Source organism: Callithrix jacchus, chromosome 4 (genome assembly GCF_049354715.1).
Source record: "Callithrix jacchus isolate 240 chromosome 4, calJac240_pri, whole genome shotgun sequence".
NCBI classification, from domain to species: domain Eukaryota; kingdom Metazoa; phylum Chordata; class Mammalia; order Primates; family Cebidae; genus Callithrix; species Callithrix jacchus.
This window is the reverse complement of record NC_133505.1, coordinates 35365149-35387077: the sequence shown is the minus strand read 5'-3', so window position 1 is coordinate 35387077 and position 21929 is coordinate 35365149. Positions and strand designations below refer to the sequence as shown.

Sequence of the window (21929 nt, the reverse complement as noted above, 5' to 3'; positions counted from 1 at the left end):
AAACACTGTCCAAAGTTCAGCAAGACTGCAAATAAGATGCATCTGCCTTACTGGGAAAGAAAGGACTGTTAAAAGCTACTAGAAAATTGAATAAAGCAAATCAAGACTGAGAATAGTTCCAACTCCCATCAATCTCCAAACAGTGACATATGTCAGCAACTCCTTTCCTTTATTTCTTCCCCTTGTAAAGGGAAATTCAAGTTCAGCAGCATTCCTTTCCTGCCCCCAAGTCCTCAACCAGACAAGAGGCTGCAGGCACCAAATCTTGGGCTGGATAATGACAAAGGCCTCAGACCCTCACCTCCAGCTCTGAGCTTCTACAGCTGTTTGTACCAATGAGTCAGCATTAAATCCACCAGAAAAGAACAGCACCACCCAAAGACCAGGGGGCAGCTGGGCCTGAAGCTGTAGGGTGAACCAGAGGCAGGCTTCTCAGTGATGAGTCTTCAGACAACTGGCCACATAAACTTGGCTGGATGGAACCTCACAATAAGGTGGTCACCTCTGCTTGTTTACAGGGATGCCAAGGATAAGGCCAGGTCAGTTATCTGAAGAAAAGTAGAACAAACAAGTCTTTCAGAGAAATGGATGCAATCAGAGTGGTATCCTGGTCACATCAAGGTCACATTCCACCTTCATGTGTCTGAGTGGTTGCCAGGTCAGCTGCAGGTCAGAGGCAGTCTTCAGAGGAGAAAGGGAGACAACAGGGGACTTCAAGCCGTACAAGCTTGTCTCTTGGAAGACTTCTGGGAAGGAAAGCTCACTCTCGGGGTCGGCTGACCATGACTTCACCCAGGGCCTCCAACACCTCCCGCTTGTAGTCTTCGAAGTCACCATCAATCTGGCTAACACTCTGTTCCTCCACCACCCACAGCTGGCAGTTAGTTTCTGTGATGAGTCGGGCATCATGGCTGACAACGATCACAGCTTTGAAGAAAGATGGCAAGAACAGAGGGCAGGAAGAAAGGAGGAAGAGGGGAATCAGAGCATGAAATAAGGGAGCTCTAGGCCCTTTTGTAGTGAAGGACACTACAGCCTGGTCCCCATGAGGGGAGGGCACACTCTCAGCTGACTTACCACCCTTGTATTCATTGATGGCCTCCCCCAGAGCATCAATAGACTCTATGTCCAGGTTATTGGTTGGCTCGTCCTACAGAGGAGGAATTCCATGATTGAGCACAGCAACTCCCATCTTCCATTACTGTTACCCTTAACCCCTCTCCCACAGCCCAGCTCACTCACCAAGATGAGGACATCTGGCTCCCGACAGGCCAGCTCAGCAAACACAACTCGTGCTTTCTGACCACCTGTAGCAAAGGAAGAGGAGGGCTGTCATACCTTCTACCACCTCACATTCTAAAGGCAAACCCTGAAGATGTGCCAGTTTGTGTGCTGAGATTTCCTCATTCCTGGTTCCTCTAGGTACAGTTTGTAGACACGAATGATAAGGTGAAGGGCACCCTCCCTGGTCCCACAATGGTACCAGAGAGTTTGCAGATCTGGATGGTGTGGGCGTGACTCTCCAGGCCGAAGCGGCCCAGGCACTTTCGAGCATCCTGGTAGGGCAGGTTGAAGCCCCGCTGCAGGTACTCAGTGGGCGTCTCCTCCATGCGCAGCTGCTCTGCATACTGCTGGTTGAAGAAGCCAATTTTCTGCCCAAGAAGAGAGGGAGGTGGTCACTTAAAGTCACACTTCCTCCATTAGATTTTCATTCCCTAAATCCCAAAGCCAACTTACCAGCCGGTGGTTCTTCCTCATTTCCCCGTGGGTCTGCAAGGGAAGAGAAAGCAGTTAAGAGGAGGGCAAAGGGGAAAAGGCACTGCAGCTCCATACACCAACTTTTCTGAAGGGGAGACAAACACCAGAAATGGGCCAGGGTACAAGTATGCACAAGGAAAAAAAAAAAAAAGAAAAGAAAAGAAACAGGGGCCAGGCGTGGTGGCTCACGCCTATAATCCCAATACTTTAGGAGGCCAAGGCAGGCAGGTCAGGAGGCACTTGAGGCCAGGAGTTCAAGACCAGCCTGGCCAACATGGCGAAACCCTATCTCTACTAAAAATACAAAATTAGCTGGGATCGGGCGCGGTGGCTCAAGCCTGTAATCCCAGTACTTTGGGAGGCCAAGACAGGCGGATCACGAGGTCAAGAGATCGAAACCATCCTGGCCAACATGGTGAAACCCTGTCTCTACTAAAAATACAAAAATTAGCTGGGTGTGGTGGCGTGTGCCTGTAGTCCCAGCTACTCAGGAGATTGAGGCAGGAGAATTGCTTGAACCCAGGAGGCGGAGGTTGTGGTGAGCCGAAATTGTACCACTGCATTCCTGCCTGGTGCCTGGCGACAGATTAAGACTGACTCAACAAAAAAAAATTAGCTGGGCATGGTGGCAAATGCCTATAATCCCAGTTACTCAGGAGGCTGAGGCACAAGAATCATTTGAACCCAGGAGGCGGAGGTTGCTGAGATCATGCCACTTGCACTCCATCCTTGGCAACAGAGTGAGACGGTCTCAAAAAAAAAAAAAAAAAGAGAAGAAACAGGGATGTTCTCCCTAATATGACAAAGGCACACTGAGCAAAGTAAAGGTGTAAGGGGCCAAAGAGGAGTAAGAGAAGCAGAATGGAGGGAGGACAAAAGGGACAAGCAGGAGGGACTAACCATAGCTAAACACCTGCTCTCTATACAGCAAAGACTCACAATACATTGTAACGGCCTCATGTGGTGAGTTTAGAGTTTTGGGGAGGATCTAATAACATCTTTCTAAAGATCTAATCTCTGGATGTGAGAAAATGGCCTCTAAACACTCTGAGGGGGCAGAAATGCCTACAAACTTTCAGAAGCACTATATTACAAAAGTTCAAATAAAATGGTAGATTCATACAAAATAAGTGTTTGTATATTATTAGCATGGAAAAATGCATGATGCATATTATTTGGAAAAATCTAGCTGCAAAACAATTCATGACAGCCCATTTTTGTTAAAAAAATTATATGCACATTTGCAAAGGAAAAAAGGAGAAAGATATCCACCAAAACATTTATACTAGTTATCTCAAGATTTTTCTCTAGACTTAAGCTTTTATTTTTGAGATGGAGTCTCACTCTGTCACCTAGGCTAAGTGTAGTGGCATGACCTTGGCTTACTGCAACTTCTACCCGTTGGGCTTGAGCAATTCTCCTCCCTTAGCCTCCTGAGTAGCTGGGACTATAGTCGCTCACCACCTTGCCTGGCTAATTTTTGGATTTTTAGTAGAGATGGGATTTCACCACGTCGCTCAGGCTGGTCTTTAACTCCTGAGCTCAAACGATCCATCTGCTTCAGCCTCCCACTAAGTGCTGGGATTACAGGCGTGAGCCACTGTGCTAGGCCAATTTTATTTTTGAGACAGTCTTACTGTGTTGCCCAGGCTGGAGTGCAATGGTACAACCTCAGCTCACTGAAGCCTCTGCCTCCTAGGTTCCAGCAATTCTGCGTCAGCCTTCTGAGTAGCTGGGACTGCAGATGCGTGCCACTACACCTGGCTATTTTCTGTAATTTTAACAGAGAAGGGGTTTACCATGTCGGCCAGGCTGGTCTTAAACTTCTGACCTCAGGTGATCTGCCTGCCTCGGCCTCCCAAACTGCTGGCATGAGCCACCGTGCCTGGCCCATTTATGCAATTTTTAATCGTTCTCTAATAGACATATATTTCTCGTATGACCAAAACACATAAATGTGATCCCAATTCTCTTAGCTCTCCTGAACTGATCTAAGCTATTCTCCTCCTCTACTGTCCCTCTTAGGGAAATGAATCATCTATGATGAGTTCTGTATTTAACTCTCCATTCTTGAGAAGCTCCCTGATTTCACCTTCTGGCAAGCACCTGTGTTTTCACATTTCTCATGTTCTCCCTTCTTGGCTCCAGCACTCACCGGTGTCAGCTTGCCGGTCAGCAGCAGGAGTAGTGTACTCTTCCCCACACCATTAGGGCCCACAATGCAGACTGCGAGATGGAAGACAGGTGGTCAAAGAGGTCCCCAGAGACTCTCCCTGTGGCTCCTGCTGCACATTCCTGAGCCACCCCTGCCAACTCACTCCGTGAATCCATGTCGATGCCAAAATCCAGGTTCTTAAAGAGTGGTTTCTGCCCCTCATAGCCAAATGTCACACCTGAAAGCCAGGAAAAGAAGCAATATTGTTTTCAGTCACTGCACAGTTCCTCTGATGTGCTGGCCTTGGAGAACAGGAGCAATCCCAGCCTTGGTGGAGAATTAAGGGTGCACACCGCCTCTGGTGCTTCCTGCAGAGCAGCAGAAGTCCACAGCACTCACCATGCAGACCCAGGATGGGAGGGCTGAGTGGCGGGGGATCCGGAAAAGTGAAGCGCACAGTGTACTCCTTAGGGCGCTTCAGGAGCTCAGGGGCCTCCTGGGATTCCTCATCCTGGTTTTTCCGTCGGCATTTCTGCTGCTTGCGAGTCAGGGCTTCCTTCGTTTGCTTTTCCTAGAGAGGAAGAGGGAAAAAAGAGAAATCTGCACCCTGCACAGCAGTCCTCCAAAGGTAGGCCACTGTTCGAGTCTCCTTCTTCCTCCTCTGTCAGGAGAGAAGAGTGCCCCCCCGCCCAGAAGTCCCCCAAGTGCTCACTGCCTGCTTGGTGGACTTCCCGCCTGCCTTCAGCTCCTTCAGCTTTTTCTCTTGCTTCTCATACTGCTTCAACAGTTCTTTCTGCTTCTGCTGGTACATCTTTTTGAAGGTCACTGGGGCAGAAGAGGGGACTGGGCATCAGTGGTTGCTCCTCTCCCCAGCAAAGGGACAACCAGGGACTAGTGATGATGGGGTAGGCATCACTGTCTGGAATTGTGACAGGATTCAGTTGATCTAAATACACCCTCCCATCCAGGCCTCTCTTCAGGTCCTATCTCTTCCCTGTATCCACATACAATCCTACTTACTGTAATTGCCCCTATAGTAATGGAGCCGCTGGGCATCGAGGTGGATGATATCAGTGCAGACATCATCCAAAAAGCCCTGGTCATGGGAGACGATCAGCAAGGTCTTCCGCCAGCCCTGGAGGTAGCTGGGTTTCAGAGAAAAGGGTGTAAGTGTCACAACAGTCAAGTGAGAGATAAGTCAGGGGAAGCAGGCAGACAATGGGGGCTGGGAGGGAAAGAGGGAGGTCTGGATAGAGCTGTCATAGGCATAGTGGAGAAGGGCTAAAGGAAAAGAGGGCAGGGAGGGACGGGGAAGGGCTGAATGGGAACCAAATGATGCAAAGGCCGTAATCACGGGCAACGCACTTATTGAGCCAGATGACAGCATTAAGGTCCAGGTGGTTAGTGGGTTCATCCAGCATCAGCAGTGTGGGCTCCATGAACAGTGCCCTAGAGGGTGGGTAGCAGAGGGTAGGGTCAGGGAGAGAAAGATCCTTGCTTGGACAACCCCAGAGAAAACAGGGAGATAGAGCCTGAGACCATGAACACTCCTTCCCAAGCTCTCCTCAGAGAAGTTCTTGGGCAGGATGTGGTTTAATTTTTTCCAAGGCAGGCTCCCACTCTGTTGCCCAGGCTGGCACGCAGTGGCACAATCATGGCTCACTGTAGCCTCAATCCCCCAGGTCCAAGTGATACTTCGACTTCAGCCTCCAGAGTAGCTGTGACCACAAGTGTGCGCTACCATGTCCAGCTAATTTTAAAACTTTTTGTAGAGACAGGGTCTCCCTATGTTGCCCAGCCTGGTCTCAAACTCCTGGGTTCAAGATAATCCTCCTGCCTCTGCTTTCCAAAGTGCTGGGATTACAGGCATAACCCACTGCGCCCAGCTGCAGGATATGTTGATGAGAACACACCACCAGGTAGGGAGAGAAATAGAGAAAGACCCTAAGTTCTCACAACACAGTAAGGAAAGAGAGGTAAGCCTTGAGCCTCACTATTGGCGTTGAAGAATGAGGAGAAGGGAAAGGGCCCTGGTGGTCTGAGATTGGAAGGGAGGGCAGCGAGTTGAATGGCCCACCTGGCCAGGGAGACACGCATGCGCCAGCCTCCTGAGAACTTCTGTGTGGGTCGATTCTGCATTTCAGGGTCAAAGCCCAGGCCAGCCAGGATCCGCCGTGCTTTGGCCTCTGCAGCTGCTGCCCCAGTGGCCCGCAATTCCTCATACACCTGGGAGGAGGGAGAAGAGGACACATGTCTGAGGGCCCCAGGAACCCCCGAGTTTTAGCCCGTGTCCCCTGCGCCATCTCCTCTACCTTCTCTAGCCTCTCGGCAGCTGTGTCATCCCCTTGTTCCAGCTGTCCCTGAAGCTGCCGCTCCTCTTCCAGCAGTTTCAATCGCTTGGTGTCAGCTCGAAGAACAGCCTGCACTGCCGGCGTCTCATCTGCTACCACCTCTGGGAAGCAGAGGGAGAACAGTCAGGCAGCCTCAAGAGCCAAAAGTCTCATCCCTCTTTCCCTTCAGTTGCATTTCTGTTTCGCCTGACCCTGCCCAGCATATTTTACTTGTTCCAAATGAAACATTCTCAAGTTCCTCATTGACTCTCCCCTCCTTTTGTTAGCATCCCTTTCCTGGTCCCCAGTCTCCCTCCACATCCTTTCCAACCCCATAGCCACAATTTCTTCTATTCTTGGCTGGCTTTTCTACCCAACTGCCCATCACACCAAGCCCTTTTTCTCCCCACTGGCCTCACCCTGCTCACACAGCAACACATCAATGTTGGGAGGGATGCTCAGGGCTCGATTGGCAATGTGCTTGAGAAGCGTGGTCTTGCCCTTGCTGGGGAATGAAAGCTATTAGGACGAGGCCACCACTGAGAAATTTCTTCTTTTCCCTCCAGGCCCCTGCCCTTTTTTTGCCTCTAGGTCCCTCTTCTTCTCACCCATTGGGCCCCACCAGCCCGTAGCGGCGGCCAGCTACAATGTACAGGTCTGCATTGATGAACAGCTCCTTGCCATGAGCTGAGATGCTGAACTTCTCCAGCTGTAGCCATCAGGAGAGAGGGGGCAGAGGAAAGGGAAAAGCACATGAAAATTCTCCCTTTGGGACAGGAGCAACCACCTTCTCCCTGCAGGGAAGCCTCTGACAAACCATTACCTCCAGCATAATCCCCTTCCACTCCCCACAGCTGGTCCCCACCCTGTCTACTGCCTGTAATGGGAGTCCCATGCATCCTCAGCTAGTCTAGTCTGTCCCACACTATTTTCTGCTGAGGGTAGACCCCACTTCTACTGGTTTTTCTATCTGCTTGCTCAAGTTGGCAGAACCCAAGGTGTGGAAAATGTCTCCAATCTTTCTTCCCACTGAACTAACCCATTCACACACCACAGCCACTCAGGAAAGATGAGAGAACTGGCTCTTCCCTAGGTAAGTGGACTAGAAGGGGCCCCCTGAGACCTAACCTTGATATCAGATGCATTTTCTAACATGGCTTGGCGGGAGGACATCTCCGCCTGGGACACGGAGAAGTCATTTTCAGCTGCACTGGCTGCTTTTAATGAAGCCACTTGGCGCTCATACTCCAGCTGAGAAGGAAGAAAAACTATATTTGAAGCCATAAGCTACCAGTTTCCCATCAACATAAAACAGCCCATGCTGGTTGGGTGTGCTGGCTCACAGCTGTAATCCCAGCACTTTGGGAGGCTCAGGCAGGTGGAACTCTTGAGTGCAGGAATTTGAGACCAGCTTGGGCAACATGGCAAAACTCCATCTCCACAAAAAATACAAAAATTAGCTGGGCATGGTGATGCCACTCATGTCTCAGCTATTCAGGAGGCTGAGGTGGGAAGATCACCTGAGCGTGGGAGGTTGAGGCTACAGTGAGCAGAGATCAGGTCACTGCACTCCAGCCTGGGCAACAGTGTGAGACCCTATCTCAAAAAACCCCCCCAAAAAAACCCCAAAAGTGACACAGCCCATGTAACCAGACATTGAGATAAGGCACAGAACATAATCATTTTCGTACTCCAATGGTTTTACCTGGAGTAGCCCCCAAAGCTTTCCTTCCTGTCCCCAGTCACATGTCCCCCAGTTGAAGTATTTAAAAATCAATCCCCTTACTTTTGACTGCTAAGAACCAAGGTCTTACCTGTTTTTTCAGCTTTTTCTTCTCCTTTTTGCTAAGATGAGCATAGGGATCATCTGACTTAGACTCTCCTCTTTCCTCCTCCTCTTCCCCTTCTTCTTCTTCTGAACCCTGTGAGAACCCGGGAATGGTCAAAACTAAGGATTCCTTTCAGAACTCAGATTTCATATCATCTGCCCTCCATCCCTGCTCCAATTCCACAGCTAGCTCCTCCTTTACTACTTGGGAGTCCTAAAATATCTTGGGATCCTCTCTCATTCTCATGTCCAGCCCCTGGTCTCCCTGCAGACCTTTATCAATTTCTGCTACCAGGAATGGCACAAGACAAATGGTATGAATATGTATGTATGAAATGTAACAATGTTGCCATGATCGTATAATGGTTAAAAAAAAAAAAAAGAAATGTAACAATGTGTATGTTCCTATAAATGTAACTGAACGTGGAGTAAATGGATTTCAAGAATTTCATTTGTATAAAATGAGTTTCTGTGGTTTCCTTGTTAACAGGCAAAGAAAAGATTAGGTAGCCCTAGCGTACAGTCATTGAGGAATCAAGCAGAATCACAAAACCAGGAAGTGCCAGAAGCATGAGAGATCTCAAGACTCCTCCTTATAGCACACAAAGGAGACAAGTGAGACCCAAGGAAATGGGAAGATGTATTCAAGGTCACACAGCCAGTGAAGGCAGAGCCGGGACCCAGATCACCTGAGATAAATTCCAGGCCCCTTCTTCACTGGATTACGTGTTACAAACTACCACCCATGGGCCAAAGCTGACCAGACACTTGTTTTTATATGGCTCCTGAACTTTATAAAAATAGTTTTTGTATTTTCAAAGAGTTAAGAAAAAAAAATATATATATATGTGACAGAGACTGTATGTGGCCTGCAAGCCAAAAACATTTACTAATGGCCCTTTATAGAAAAGTCTGCTGGCTGGGCACACTGGCTCACACCAGTAACCCCAGCACTTTGGGAGGTGAGGCAGGAAGACTGCTTGAGCCCAGAAGTTCAAGACCAGCCTGGGCAACACAGTAAGACCTCCTCTCTATACTAAAAAGAAAACAATTAGCCAGGGTTAGTGGTGCATGCTTCTAGTCCCAGTTACTCAGGAGGCTGAGGTGGGAGAATCTGTTGAGCCCAGGAGGCTGAGGCTCCGGTAAGCCGTGTTAACCCCAGTGCACTCCAGTCTGGGTGACAGAGCAAGATCCTGAGTAAAAAATCCCCCAAATAACAACCATCCACCACAACAGCCCCCCAACACCCCAAAACAAAAAAACAAAAAAGAGAAAAAGTTTGCTGGGATAGTAACTATATCCCCAGGTCCTGACTCTCCCGTAAGGACCACGGAGCCCCAGTCCCTCACTCCACCTTCCCCCAAGACCAAATATACACCTGCTCTGCCTTCTTGGCCTTCTCCTTCCCTTGTTTGGGAGGCTCCTTTTCCTTTATTATTTCTTCTTCTTCATTTTCCTCTTCATTGTCCAGAGCAGCAAATTTATTTTGAGGCTAACAGGGAAAAGACAGATCTGATGAAATGCTTTAATTCCTAGGCCCCAATACCTCCTCCTGCTAGTTACTCTCTCACCTTAGCCTTCCCTTTTGACTTCTCTTCCTTTCCCTTCTTGTCCTTGAACGCAGGCTGCTGTTCCTCAGATACGGCCTGGAGGAGACACACATACACATTAAACACATACATATAAATTACTGTGCTACTTTGCTGTATAATAAGCATTTCTAGAGAGTCTACTGTGTTAGCCATACAAATGCTCCTCCATTTACAATAGGGTTGCATCCCGATAAACCTACCATAAACTGAAAATATCATTAAGTCGAAAATAATAGTTTCAGCTTATGATGGGTTTATCTGATATAATCCCATCATGAGTTGAGGAGTGTACAAAATGAGTATGACTTTCATACTATCATAAAGCAGAAAAATCATATGCTGAAGCATAGGTCAGAGACCATCTGTATTGAGTGCTGTTGCTGAAAAATGAGACCCAGAAAAACCCTACACTACAGCTTGAGACTAGATGATGAAGAGATAACCAGGGAACATCAGCAAGGCTAAGGATTGTGAGTCAGGCAAGTGGGCAACCAGAGTGTGTGGCACTAGCACTGGAGGCTTTCTCCAGAGCGCAAATGGATACGGACTAAGATGCACACCCAGAAGAGTCACAAGTAGAAGAGCGAGGACCTGAGGGCATTTGTTTCAGGTTCTGTGCTTGAAGCAATAGAATCACTGTAGATTTCTGAGTGATAAAAAGGGTATATATACATATATATATATTATATAATATATATGTAATATATAATATATATAATATATATAGTATATAATATATATAATATATATAGTATATAATATATATAATATATATAGTATATAATATATAATATATATGTAATACATAATATATATAATATATATGTAATATATAATATATATAATATATAATATACAATATATATAATATATATAAAATATATAATATATATAACATATATATATTTTGAGATAAGAGTCTTGTTCTGTCACCCAGGTTGAAGGGCAGTAGCTCAGTCTCGGCTCACTGCAAATTCCACCCCAGGCTTGAGCAATTCTCCTGTCTCAGCCCCCCAAGTAGCTGGGATTACAGCCATGTGCCACCACGCCTGGCTAATTCTTGTATTTTTAGTAGAAATGAGGTTTCACCATGTCGTTCAGGCTGGTCTCAATCCTGACCTCAGGTGACCCACCTGCCTCGGCCTCCCAAAGTGCTGGGATTACAGGTGTAAGCCACTGCACCTACACCTGGGTGTGTATTTTAAAAAGATGATTTTGACAGTATAAGGAAGACAGACCAAGAGGAGCTAGTTTAGAAGCAGGAAATTACTCCACCATGGCCAGAAGGTGCTAAATGGAGTGAGCATGACTTATAGAGACACCACTATCACCTTATTGATCCGATTCTTTTCTGGCTTGGCAGGCTTAGGATGTTTTTCTTCCTCCTCCTCTTCCTCACTCTGATCTTGAATCAGGGCTGCAAAAACATTACCACCCTAGAGAATGAAAGGGCCACAGAAGTCAGTGGGAGGGTCAAGGTTGTACCCATGGGGTCTCTGTTTACCACAAAGATGGCTTACCTTGGTTTTCTTCCCTCCTCGGGGTTTTGGGGCAGGTACTGAAATGACAAGGGGAGAACATGAGATAGGAAAGAATTATGATGTCTGGCCCCCCAATTTAATCCAACTCGAAGATCAAGGTATCATGACTCATGGATTCTGGGTAGCCATTCCCCTTCAGGTCATTTACCCTCATCCTCCTCATCACTGGCTGGCACTGAGAGCTTCTTGAGACGCTCCATGAGCTCTTTCTCTTCTCCATCTTCATCCACATCCTTCTTCCGCCTGCCTTTTCTGGTATCTCGCTTCTTTTTTTGCTGCTGAGAGCAAAACAAAAGAGAGTGAGAAAATGAAGTCGAGGCCCCTGCTATATTTCTGTCTCACAGAGAGGGTTCCCCATCAGCTGAGTGGAGCAACATCGGCTAGAAAGGGGCTGGTGGAGCCCAGGTGCCTCCCAGGATTGGTGACCCTATGGCACTTGTACCTGCTGTTGCTGTTGCTGCTGCTCCTTTTCCTTGAGAACTTTCTCTTCTTCCCCAGCCTGTTTATCTTCTACTGCTAGCTCTTCAAAGAACTATAAAGGGAGTTAAGATACAGGTAAACATGTTTCCAAGATCAATCCAATCAAGCTCTGCTCTGCCATACTGGCCCTCTACTCCACCCTCACCTGACCTCCTGTCTCTCTTTCTGTTTTTTTTTTTTTTCCTTTTTGTGGAGAACAGAGCGTGCAGGTCTCAAACTCCTGGGCTTAAGCTATCCTCCCACCTCTGCCTTCCTAACACTGGGATTACAGGCGTGAGCCACTGTGCCCAGCCTCTCTCTCTTGACAAGATCTCCTCTCCTCCCTTAGTCCTCCCACCTCTTTCGCCTGGCTATTTATTTAGGTAGGAAACACCCATATTCATTTCTTATCCTCAACCCTCATTTTCTCACCGTTTTTTTGATCTTCTTGTCCTTCTTCCCTTTCTTCACCACTTTGTCTAGAAAGTTAAGCATCATGATTGGTTATCTACAAATTCCAAAGCAGTCTGATCTCTCCTGCAAAGATCTCTATAGCCTCTCCTATTTTATTATTTTTCTGGCTTAACTATCATTTCTTAGATATTTGCAGTGTCTCGCAACTTCTGCAGAAACAGTAATTCCCATCTCTATTCATTCATCCAATAAGTATTTATTTACTAAACAGCTACCATGTGTCAGATATTGTGCTAGTGTAGGGGATTATAGCAATGAACAAGATACTGTGGTCTCCTCTGGAGTTTGCAAGCTATAGAAAGAGAGTTTTGTTTTTTTTTTTTCTTGAGATGGAGTCTCTTGCTGTTGCCCAGGCTGGATTGCAGTGGCATGATCTTGGCTCACTGCATCCTCCACCTTCCAGGTTCAAGCAATTCTCTTGCCCCAGCCTCCTGAGTAGCTAGGACTACAGCTGTACACTGCAATGCCTGGCTAATATTTTCTATTTTTTTAGTAGAGATGGGGTTTCACCATGCTGCCCAGGCTGGTCGCAAACTCCTGAGCTCAGGCAATCTGCCTGCCTCAGCCTCCCAAAGTGCTGGGATTACAGGCGTGAGCCACTGCGCCTTACCAGGAAAAGAGATTTAAAAATAGCTAATTACAGGTGTACTGAAGGTTCCAAAAGAAAAGGTAAAGCCTACTTGGTGGTGGGGAGTGGCTGGCTTCATTTCCAGTGGCCTCTCTAAAAAGATGGCATTTAAGCTAATAACTGAAGTAACAAAGAGTATGAGAAGTTAGACACACAGTGCAATGCCAGTACTGTACACAGGTCCAGCTGTGAGAAAGCACGCACGCTGAGAGACAGGGGAAGGTTTGGTGTGGCTAAGCTTAAAGACTGAAGGGAGAGGCCAGGTGCGGTAGCTCACACCTGTAATCCTAGCACTTTGGGAGGCCAAGGTGGGTGGATAACCTGAGGTCAGGAGTTCAAGACCAGCCTGGCCATCATGGTGAAACCCCATATTTAAAAAAAAAAAGACTGAAGGGAGAATAGTGCAAGGTAAGGCTGGAGTGAGGGCCTTGTAATCAGATTAAGGAATGGGGACTTTATTGGTATGATCACTTTCACACTTTTTTTTTTTTTTTTGAGACGGAGTTTCACTGTTGTTACCCAGACTGGAGTGCAATGGCACAATCTCGGCTCACCACAACCTCCGCCTTCTGGGTTCAAGCAATTCTCCTGCCTCAGCCTCCTGAGTAGCTGGGACTACAGGCGCGCACCACCATGCCCAGCTAATTTTTGTATTTTTAGTAGAGACGGGGTTTCACCTCGCTGACCAGGATGGTCTCGATCACTTGACCTCGTGATCCACCTGCCTTGGCCTCCCAAAGTGCTGGGATTATAGGCCACTTTCACACTTTAAAGTTTCACTCTGGCTTCAGAGTAGAGCAAGAATGGAAGGGAATAAACATAGTGGCAAATGTGTTGCGAGGCTGTTGGAGTAGTCTGGAGACAGACAATGGTAGCTTGGTCTAGGATGGTGACAAGGGAACAGAAAGAAGTAGAATTCACAGGATGGGGCTAGAGGTGGGGAATAAAGCAGAGCATTCAGAGATGACTACCATGTTTTTAGCAAAATTAGCTGGACTTGGTGTACCTTTCACCTTCAGAACACCTGTATCACTCACTGATTCAGGAGACAGTGGAAGAGAAGGTCTTATAGGAAGAAAGAAGATATTATACATTCAATTTGGGAGGGTGTATGTGTGTGTCCTTGGTACTTGGTGGTACACACACATACACCCTCCCAAATTGATGTTATTTATTTTTAAGATACCAGGGTCTGGCTCTGTCACCCAGGCTGGAATGCAGTGGCATGACCAGAGCTCACTGTAAACTTAAATTCCTAGGCCCAGGTGATCCTCCCACTTTTGCCTCTTGAGTAGCTAGGACTACAGGCAAGCACCACAATGCCTGGATAGTTAAACAAAACAATTTTTTTATGTTGCTCAGGCTAATCCTGAACCTCTGGTCTCAAGCAATCCTCCTGCCTCAGTCTCCCAAACTGTTGGAATTACAGGTCTGAGCCACTGTGCCTGGCCAGGGGGACATGTTGTTCGTAAAACCTACAGGCCATGTAAATAGAGTTATCTGGTAAGCAAATGAATATCTGCGTCTACATCTTACTTACTGTGCTTGAATATTATATCACAAATCACACTGTGTCATATTTATCTGTCTGTGTGCTATTCTTTCATTCTAGAGAGTAACCTGAGAGATTGTATAGCCTGTGTTCCCAGGAAAGCCAATAAAAATTTACTGACTCAACAGATTCTAGCTCTACCCTCTGTCCATCCTTGTTTTCCTGAAGGTATGAGACCATATCTAACTCCCTCCTCTTGTGCCCCCACAATCAGAATGGGAGGCAGCCAGCAGCCTCATGATTTTCCTTCACACCTAGGCCTATTATCTTCCCTTCCAAAACATCCCTTCCATCCACTGCTATGTAATTCTACCCATAAGCATTTCAGTATTTAACATAAAAAAAATCGCCAGGCACAGCAGCTCATGCCTATAATCTCAGCACTTTAGGAGGCTGAGGTGGGTGGATCACGAGGTCAGGAGATTGAGATCAGCCTGGCCAACATGGTGAAACCCCGTCTCAACTAAAAACATAAAAAATTAGCTGGGCATCATGGCGTGTGCCTGTAATCCCAGCTACTTGGGAGGCTGAGGCAAGAGAACTGCCTGAACCCAGGAGGCAGAGGTTACAGTGAGCCGAGATCGTACCATTGCACTCCAGCCTGGGTAACAAGGGCAAAACTCTGTCTCAAAAAAAAAAAATAGCTGGGTGTGGTGGTGCATTCCCTTAGGCCCAGCTACTTGGGAGGCTGAGGCAGGAGAACTGCCTGAACCTGGAAGGCGGAAGTTGCTGTGAGCCAAGATCACGCCACTGCACTCCAGCCTGGGCAACAGAGTGAGATTCCGTCTCAAAAAAAAAAAAAAAAAATCAATTAATGGCATCTACCATCCATTATATTAAAGTATTCTCAGACCAGAATTCCATGTATTCCAAAGTAATCCTTTATTCAGTAAAGTTTTATGCTGCTTCTACTTTTCAAAAAAACTGGAGATAATGAGACAATCCCAATAATTTAAGGCCTCACAGACTAAAAGAGCCCTACTCTATCTTTTCTGTTTCCCTACTCACACCTACAGTCTCATACTGGCTTCTTTCTGATCCTTTATTAAGTCCCAGGCATGCTTATAACAAACAAACAAACAAAAAATTAAGAAAAAAAATCTGAGCCCAGTATTGGGTGACTAGCGTGAGAGTTGAAAAGTTGTGCAGTATTAATAATAGAAGGCTTTATATGTATTCCAAAGAGTTTAATCCTAAAGGCATTAAGAGGAAAGATCTACTGAAGTACCTAAGAAGGGAAAACAGGATCAGCTCACCTCATCAACACACAGGAGTGACTCATCCTAGACACTAATTTCTAGGACTAACACAGCCACACCATTTCTCCTTCCTTTAAGTCTCTTTTGTGGCCAGGTGCAGTGGCTCACACCTGTAATCCCAACATTTTGGGAACCAAGGTGAAAGGACTGTTTGAGGCCAGAGGTTCAAGATTAGCCTGGGCAACATAGCAAGACTCCATCTCTACAGAAAACAAAACACATACACACACACACACACACACAAGTTAGCCAGGCATGGTGGTGTACACCTGTAGTCCCAGCTACATGGGAGGATGGCTTGAACCTGGGATTGAGGCTGTAGTGAGCTGAGATTATGCCATTGCATTCCAGCCTGGATGACAAATCGAGATATTGTCTCTAAAAACTCACCAGACCGGGCACATGGCTCAAGCCTGTAATTCCAGAACTTTGGAAGGCCAAGGCGGGCAGATCAAAAGGTTGGGAGTTCGATACCAGCCTGACCAAGATGGAGAAACCCCATCTCTACTAAAAATGCAAAATTAGTAAGGCACGGTGGCGCATGCCTGTAATCCCAGCTACTCGGGAGTCTGAGGCAGGAAAATCACTTGAACCTATGAGGCAGAGCCTGCAGTGAGCCAAGATGGTGCCATTGCACTCCAGCCTGGGCAGAAAGAGCAAAACTCCATCTCAAAAAATAAAATTAAATTAAATTTAAAAAACCCACCCAAACCAAAAAACTCTTTTGTACTTTAATTATGCTTATCTACCTGATCATAGGGATAAGAAAAGCCTCTGCACAGGTTCGTTCACTGGGAGGAAGTATAAGCCCCAAGGAACTGAAAAAGGTTAAGTGTGGCTAGAGATATACTGTGTCTTCTCTCTTTTAGAGTATTGATTAAGCTGCTCCTTCAAAGCAAAAAAGAAAACCTTCGCTACCCTTATCCCCCTCTCCCACGATACTGTTTTGTATCCTTGTCCTCACTGAGTCTCAAAACTAATTCACACGAGCTTCACTTTCTCTTCTCCCATACCTTTTGAAACACTGCAATCTAGTATCATTCCCAAATGAACATTACTTCTGCTGAAGTTGCCACTGATCCCTTAGAAGTATATTTTGGTCCTGATTATCAGTCTGACTTCTCTGCAGCATTCCATGCTGCCTACCTCCACACCTTTTTTGTTCTCTTCCATCATATTTAACTTATAGGATCCCACTCACTCCTGGTTTGCCTCCAGTTTCTCTGGCTGTTTGCTTTTCTCAGCCTCATCTCTTCAGCCTCCTTTCCTACCTGCTTCCTGCAATTGCTGAAGTTCTTTAGGGTTCCCACCTTTCACCTTCTTTTTGCTTCAATCTGCAAACACTCTCTAGGGGATTCCTCCATACCCAACACTTTGTCTTCCCACTTTTTACTCTCCTGCCCATTATTGCTCTCAGTTAATAGTCCACTACTCACAGGGTTACTTAAGTGTCATTCTTAATTCTCCTCCCTTCATTTCATCAGTTCTCAGTTCTGCTCAATGCCACCTCCTTAGTAACTCTTTATTCTTCAGGCCTTGGCTTATCCAATTACTACTTCTCACCTAGATCATGGCCAGAGCCTCCTAAATGGTCTCCCTGCCTCCATCTTGACCAGTTCAAGGCCCTTCTCCATTGCTCAGTGCTGCAGGGTGAACCGGTTATCATATCATTCATCTTATGCACTTCAGTAGGCCTTCCTCCTTTTTAATTTTTTTTTTCCACTCTCGTTGCCCAGGTTGGAGTGCAACGGTGCAATCTTGGCTCACCACAACCTCCACCTCCCAGGTTCAAGCGATTCTCCTACCTCAGCCTCAATTGCTGGGATTATAGGCGCATGCTACCACACCCAGCTAATTTTTTGTATTTTTAGTAGAGATGGGGTTTCACTGTGTTAGCCAGGATGGTCTCGATCTCCTGACCTTGTGATCTGCCCGCCTCAGCCTTCCAAAGTGCTGGGATTACAGGCGTGAGCCACCATGCCTGGGCAATTTTTTGTATTTTTAAAAGACAGGGTTTCTTCATGTTGGTCAGGCTGGTCTTGAACTCCCAACCTCAGGTGATCCACCCACCTCGGCCTCCCAAAGTGCTGGGATTACAAGCATGAGCCACCTTTAGATACCATTCCTGAGGAGTTTAATCCTAAAGACACAATTGTATCTAAAGCCTTTCATTATCTGTCTCCTGCGCATCTTTCTGAGTTCATCACACTAGTTACTAGGCTCTAGTGGGACCAGTCAGGTTCACCTACATCTCTACCTTTCCACAAACTTCCTTGGCTTGGAATGTGCTTCCCCTTGCTAATTCACAATGATCCTTCAAGAATAAACTAAGGTGGCCACTGAGGTGGCTCACACTTGTAATTGCAGCACTTTTGGAGGCTGAGGCAGGACAATCACTTGAGCCCAGGAGTTTGAGACCAGCCTGGGCAACATAGCCGGATCTTATCTCCACAAAATATTTAAAAATTAGCCAGTTGTGGTGTTCTATGCCAATGGTCTCAACCACTCAGGAGGCTGAGGCAGGAAGATCTCTTAAACCCAGGAGGTGAAGGCTGCAGTGAGCCATGTTCATGCCACTGCACTCCAGCCTGGGTGACAGAGCTACACTGTTCCTCAAAAGAAAGAAAGAAAGAGGAAAAAAGGAAAGAAAGAAAGAGGACTCAGCTATTACATATTCTTCGCAGGCTTTTCTGACACTCCCTTACCTGTCTGAGTAGATGCTCCTCTCTTCTATAGTCCCATAGCATTTTATTTTTTCCCTGAGACGGAGTATCACTTTTATTGCCCAGGTTGGAGTGAAATGGCAGGATCTCCCTCACTGCAACCTCCGCCTCTACGTTTAAGCGATTCGTCTCCTGCCTCAGCCTCCTGAGTAGCTGGGATTACAGGCATGCACCACCACACCCACTAATTTTGTGCTTTCAGTAGAGACAGGGTTTCTCCATGTTGGTTGGTCTCAAACTCTGTTGGTTTGTCCAGGCTGGTCTTGAACTCCCAACCTCAGGTGATCCACCCACCTCAGCCTCCCAAAGTGTTGGGATTACAGGCGTGAGCCACCGCATCTGGCCCAGTCCCATAGCATTCTTAAGCACATTCATCAGGCTCTGACAACCACTGTCTGGTTAATGCTCTGGCCCCTCACTACACTGGGTTGCCCCTTGAAGGAAAGTCTTACCTTTTATCTCTATATTCCCAATTCTTTTACACAGTACCTGGTATACAGTAAGCACCCAATAAGTGCTTTTAAAATTAGTCACTGCATACCTACTGTAGTTAGTTGTGTCCATTTATCTCCCCCTTAAAAGTGATTTCAACCCTGGGAGGATGTGTTCATGTTTTTTTCCTTCCCGTCTTAAAGCACAGTATATGCAGTGCTTAATTAAAAAGACGTTTAACAAACGTTCGCTGATTTTAAGTAAACCTTAACCCTCATTCCAACATCCAAAATTTACACTCTTGCTCCATTTGAGTGACAGGGGTGTCTTAAGAAAGAATCCACGAAGGAGTCATCCTCTTTTGAGAAACAAGTGGGATCACAGGCTCCCAAAGTTTATGTGTGCACGCGTAGGGGCATGGGGAGGTCGAGGCAGGACTTATACATTCCTGTGGAATACAATGTGTGTGGGGCGGATGTCCAAATTTTTTAAGCAAAGCTTTCCCATTTTTCCCCATCTCTCCCTCGGTACCATATGCTCTTTCTTTTCTCTTGCCCAGTCTCACTTAGGTCGCGTGCGACATCTGGATCTCTTTACTTTAACCCCGATTCCAAACCCACTCCTGCCCGGCAAACTCCTCCCGGGCCCACGGCACGCATGCGCAGTAATCCCCGCACGGGCCCAGTCAGTCTCGCTCCCCATGACTCTCTTTAGGAGAGTCTCGCTCCCCATGACTCTCTTTAGGTTTTAGGAACCGGCGCAGTCTCCTCTTTCTTCTCCCTCTGCTCTTGTGTCTTCCTTGCCTAACAGCCTCACCTGATGGGTTTGTGCTCTCTCCGTCCCCGATCCACTCGGGCTCCGGCGGCTGCTGCTTGGGCCCCTTCGGCATCGCGGTGGCGGTTACAGCTACTGTGGCGGCACCCGGTGCTATTTCCGCTTCCGGCGGCGTGAAACCCGGCGACGGGGCGGGCTCTCTACGCCGGCGCGGCCAACCCCGCCCCCGGGCTGCGCACGTGCGAGTTTTGTAGTCTTCTCAGAGCCAAGGTCCTAGTCCCGTGGAGGCGTGGCCTGAAATGACGGGGCGGGGTCGGCGTCCCCCTGCTCCCCACTTGTTTGCCTGCTTCCGTAGAGTCCACACGGCGTTTACTACTGTCTGGGAAGCCTTTCCCCGTGACCTCCCGACGCCTCCTGACTCAAGAAATGGAACATAATAATTTCGGACTAGTATGAAGGTGTTGAGGCTTTTTTTTTTTTTTTTTAAAGCATATTCTAGTTTCTATCTCTAACTCTCGTGTCTAGCTCTGCCACCACAATGCTCGAAGGTGCCCAAACAGCAGCCGCCAGAGCCCGAGTGGATCGGGGACGGATAGAGCACGAGCCCATCAGGTGAGGCTGGTAGGCAAGGAAGAAACAAGGGAAGAAGGGGGAGAGAGAGGAAATTGTGCGTGTTTTAGGAGAGGGTCATGGGGCGCGAGACTGACTGGGTCATGGGCAGAAAAGACAGCGCAGTCCAATTACTGAGGGAGAGGTCTGATTGGTCCCGTGTTGAACTGTGTCACAAAATTCAACAACAATTGTACACAAAAGTGTACAATTGTGAACAGGGAACTGTTAGAGAGATTAATAAATATCTCTAATATGTACAAAATGGAGCTCTTGTTTTTACTGCTAAAGCCTGTGTCTCTTCCAGGCTTCCCCATCATGAAATTGCACCACATGGCATTCAGTTACCTAGGCCAAACATGCAGAAGTGGTGGTGGAGTTTTGGTTCATTTTTTTTTTTCGTTAACAGCTTTACTGAGATAAAAGTGACATACAATAAACTGTACACAAATTAAATGGCACACACAATAAACCGCGAAGTGTACGCTTACATAAGTTTTGACATGCATAAACCCAATAAACTATCACCACAATCAAGATTTTGATTCACTTCTAACTATACTATTTATACAGGAGCTTGAGCTAGATGCTTCCCGAGTTCTGTCAGCTTACAGGCGTGAGTAGTGATTTTATTAAATCAGTATACTTTTGTTCCTACCATTCCCTGAATTTACACTTGCCAAAGTCAACAGATCTGGGGCCATCCTACTCACTTTCCCAATAACGTGATACACCTGGTCTCTCACTCCCTCTTTCCTTTGTTTTCTTCAGGGATATTACTCTCCACAGGTTTCCTTTGTGTCTAATGGGCTTCTCCTCCTGAAGTCTAAATGTTGAAGTGCCTCAGGCCTCAATCTTTGACACTCTCTTTAATCTCGATTTATCAACTATTACCTCCTGACTTTAAATACCAATGAAGATTCCCAAACTTTTCTTGCTGGCCCCCAACTTCTGACCCGAGCTCCAGGCCCATGAATTCAACTGTTTACTGGACATCTTCTCTGAGATCTTTAATAAGTATCTCTAATATGTACAAAATGGAGCTCTTGTTTTTACTGCTAAAGCCTGTGTCTCTTCCAGGCTTCCCCATCATGAAATTGCACCACATGGCATTCAGTTATCTAGGCCAAAACTGAAAGGTCATCCTCTTTCTCTATTCCTCCTCCCCTAATCAGTCCATCAGCAAGCTAAGCCTGCCTCATTGATTCATTCATCTTTTCAACAAATAATTTATTGAATATGTAGTATGTGTCCAGCACTCCTCTAGGCTCTTGGGTTACTACTGAATAAAATAAAGACCTATGATTACATTTCTAGCAGGGGAGATGATGCTATGGATAAAAGAAAATACAGATCAAGTTTAAAAGTATCAGGAGAACAGATTTTAGTACTAAACGAGGCCTCAGGAAAGTGAAATTCAAGCAAATCACTGAAGAAGATTAGTTTTGGCCACATGGATTTCCAGGAGAAGGGGCTTTCCAGCAGAAGAAACAGCTGGAATGGCCGGGCGCGGTGGCTTAAGCCTGTAATCCCAGCACTTTGGTAGGCCGAGGCGGGTGGATCACGAGGTCAAGAGATCGAGACCATCCTGGTCAACAAGGTGAAACCCCGTCTATACTCAAAATACAAAAAATTAGCTGGGCATGGTGGCCCGTGCCTGTAATCCCAGCTACTCAGGAGGCTGAGGCAGGAGAATTGTCTGAACCCAGGAGGCAGAGGTTGCAGTGAGCCGAGATCGCGCCATTGCACTCCAGCCTGGGTAACAAGAGCGAAACTCCATCTCAAAAAAAAAAAAAGAAACAGCTGGAATAAAGC

At 46.8% G+C, this 21929-nt stretch overlaps 1 protein-coding gene across 2 annotated transcripts; it reads right to left on the bottom strand.

Moving 5' to 3' along the window:
- Positions 1-148: 148 nt before the first annotated feature.
- On the bottom strand, positions 149-19654 carry ABCF1 (ATP binding cassette subfamily F member 1). 2 transcript variants are annotated; one of them, XM_035297498.3, is made up of 25 exons: positions 19548-19654; positions 12096-12142; positions 11647-11736; positions 11353-11482; positions 11184-11221; positions 10995-11099; positions 9643-9717; positions 9450-9563; positions 8058-8165; positions 7372-7494; positions 6852-6952; positions 6663-6748; positions 6226-6365; positions 5991-6139; positions 5279-5362; positions 4934-5058; positions 4626-4738; positions 4313-4484; positions 4077-4151; positions 3914-3984; positions 1738-1770; positions 1484-1652; positions 1243-1307; positions 1078-1150; positions 149-927 (listed from the first exon to the last, which is right to left on the bottom strand). In XM_035297498.3, exons 1-25 carry the CDS (start codon positions 19618-19620, stop codon positions 761-763), a joined length of 2526 nt encoding a protein of 841 aa, XP_035153389.3. In that variant the 5' UTR covers positions 19621-19654; the 3' UTR covers positions 149-760. The 2 variants fall into 2 exon arrangements, with proteins under 2 accessions (XP_035153389.3, XP_035153390.3); XM_035297499.3 differs by having other exon boundaries at positions 11353-11479.
- Between the last annotated feature and the right edge of the window lie 2275 nt (positions 19655-21929).

Bases quoted from the DNA above. Each gene is read 5' to 3' on its own strand.
- ABCF1 (XM_035297498.3), bottom strand. From the start codon at position 19,620: ATGCCGAAGGGGCCCAAGCAGCAGCCGCCGGAGCCCGAGTGGATCGGG. The intron at 8,166-9,449 runs GTGTATATTTGG...GGGTTCTCACAG, and splicing joins AGGCCAAGAAGGCAGAGCAG to GGTTCAGAAGAAGAAGAAGG. The intron at 1,653-1,737 runs GTAAGTTGGCTT...CTTCTTGGGCAG, and splicing joins TGAGGAAGAACCACCGGCTG to AAAATTGGCTTCTTCAACCA.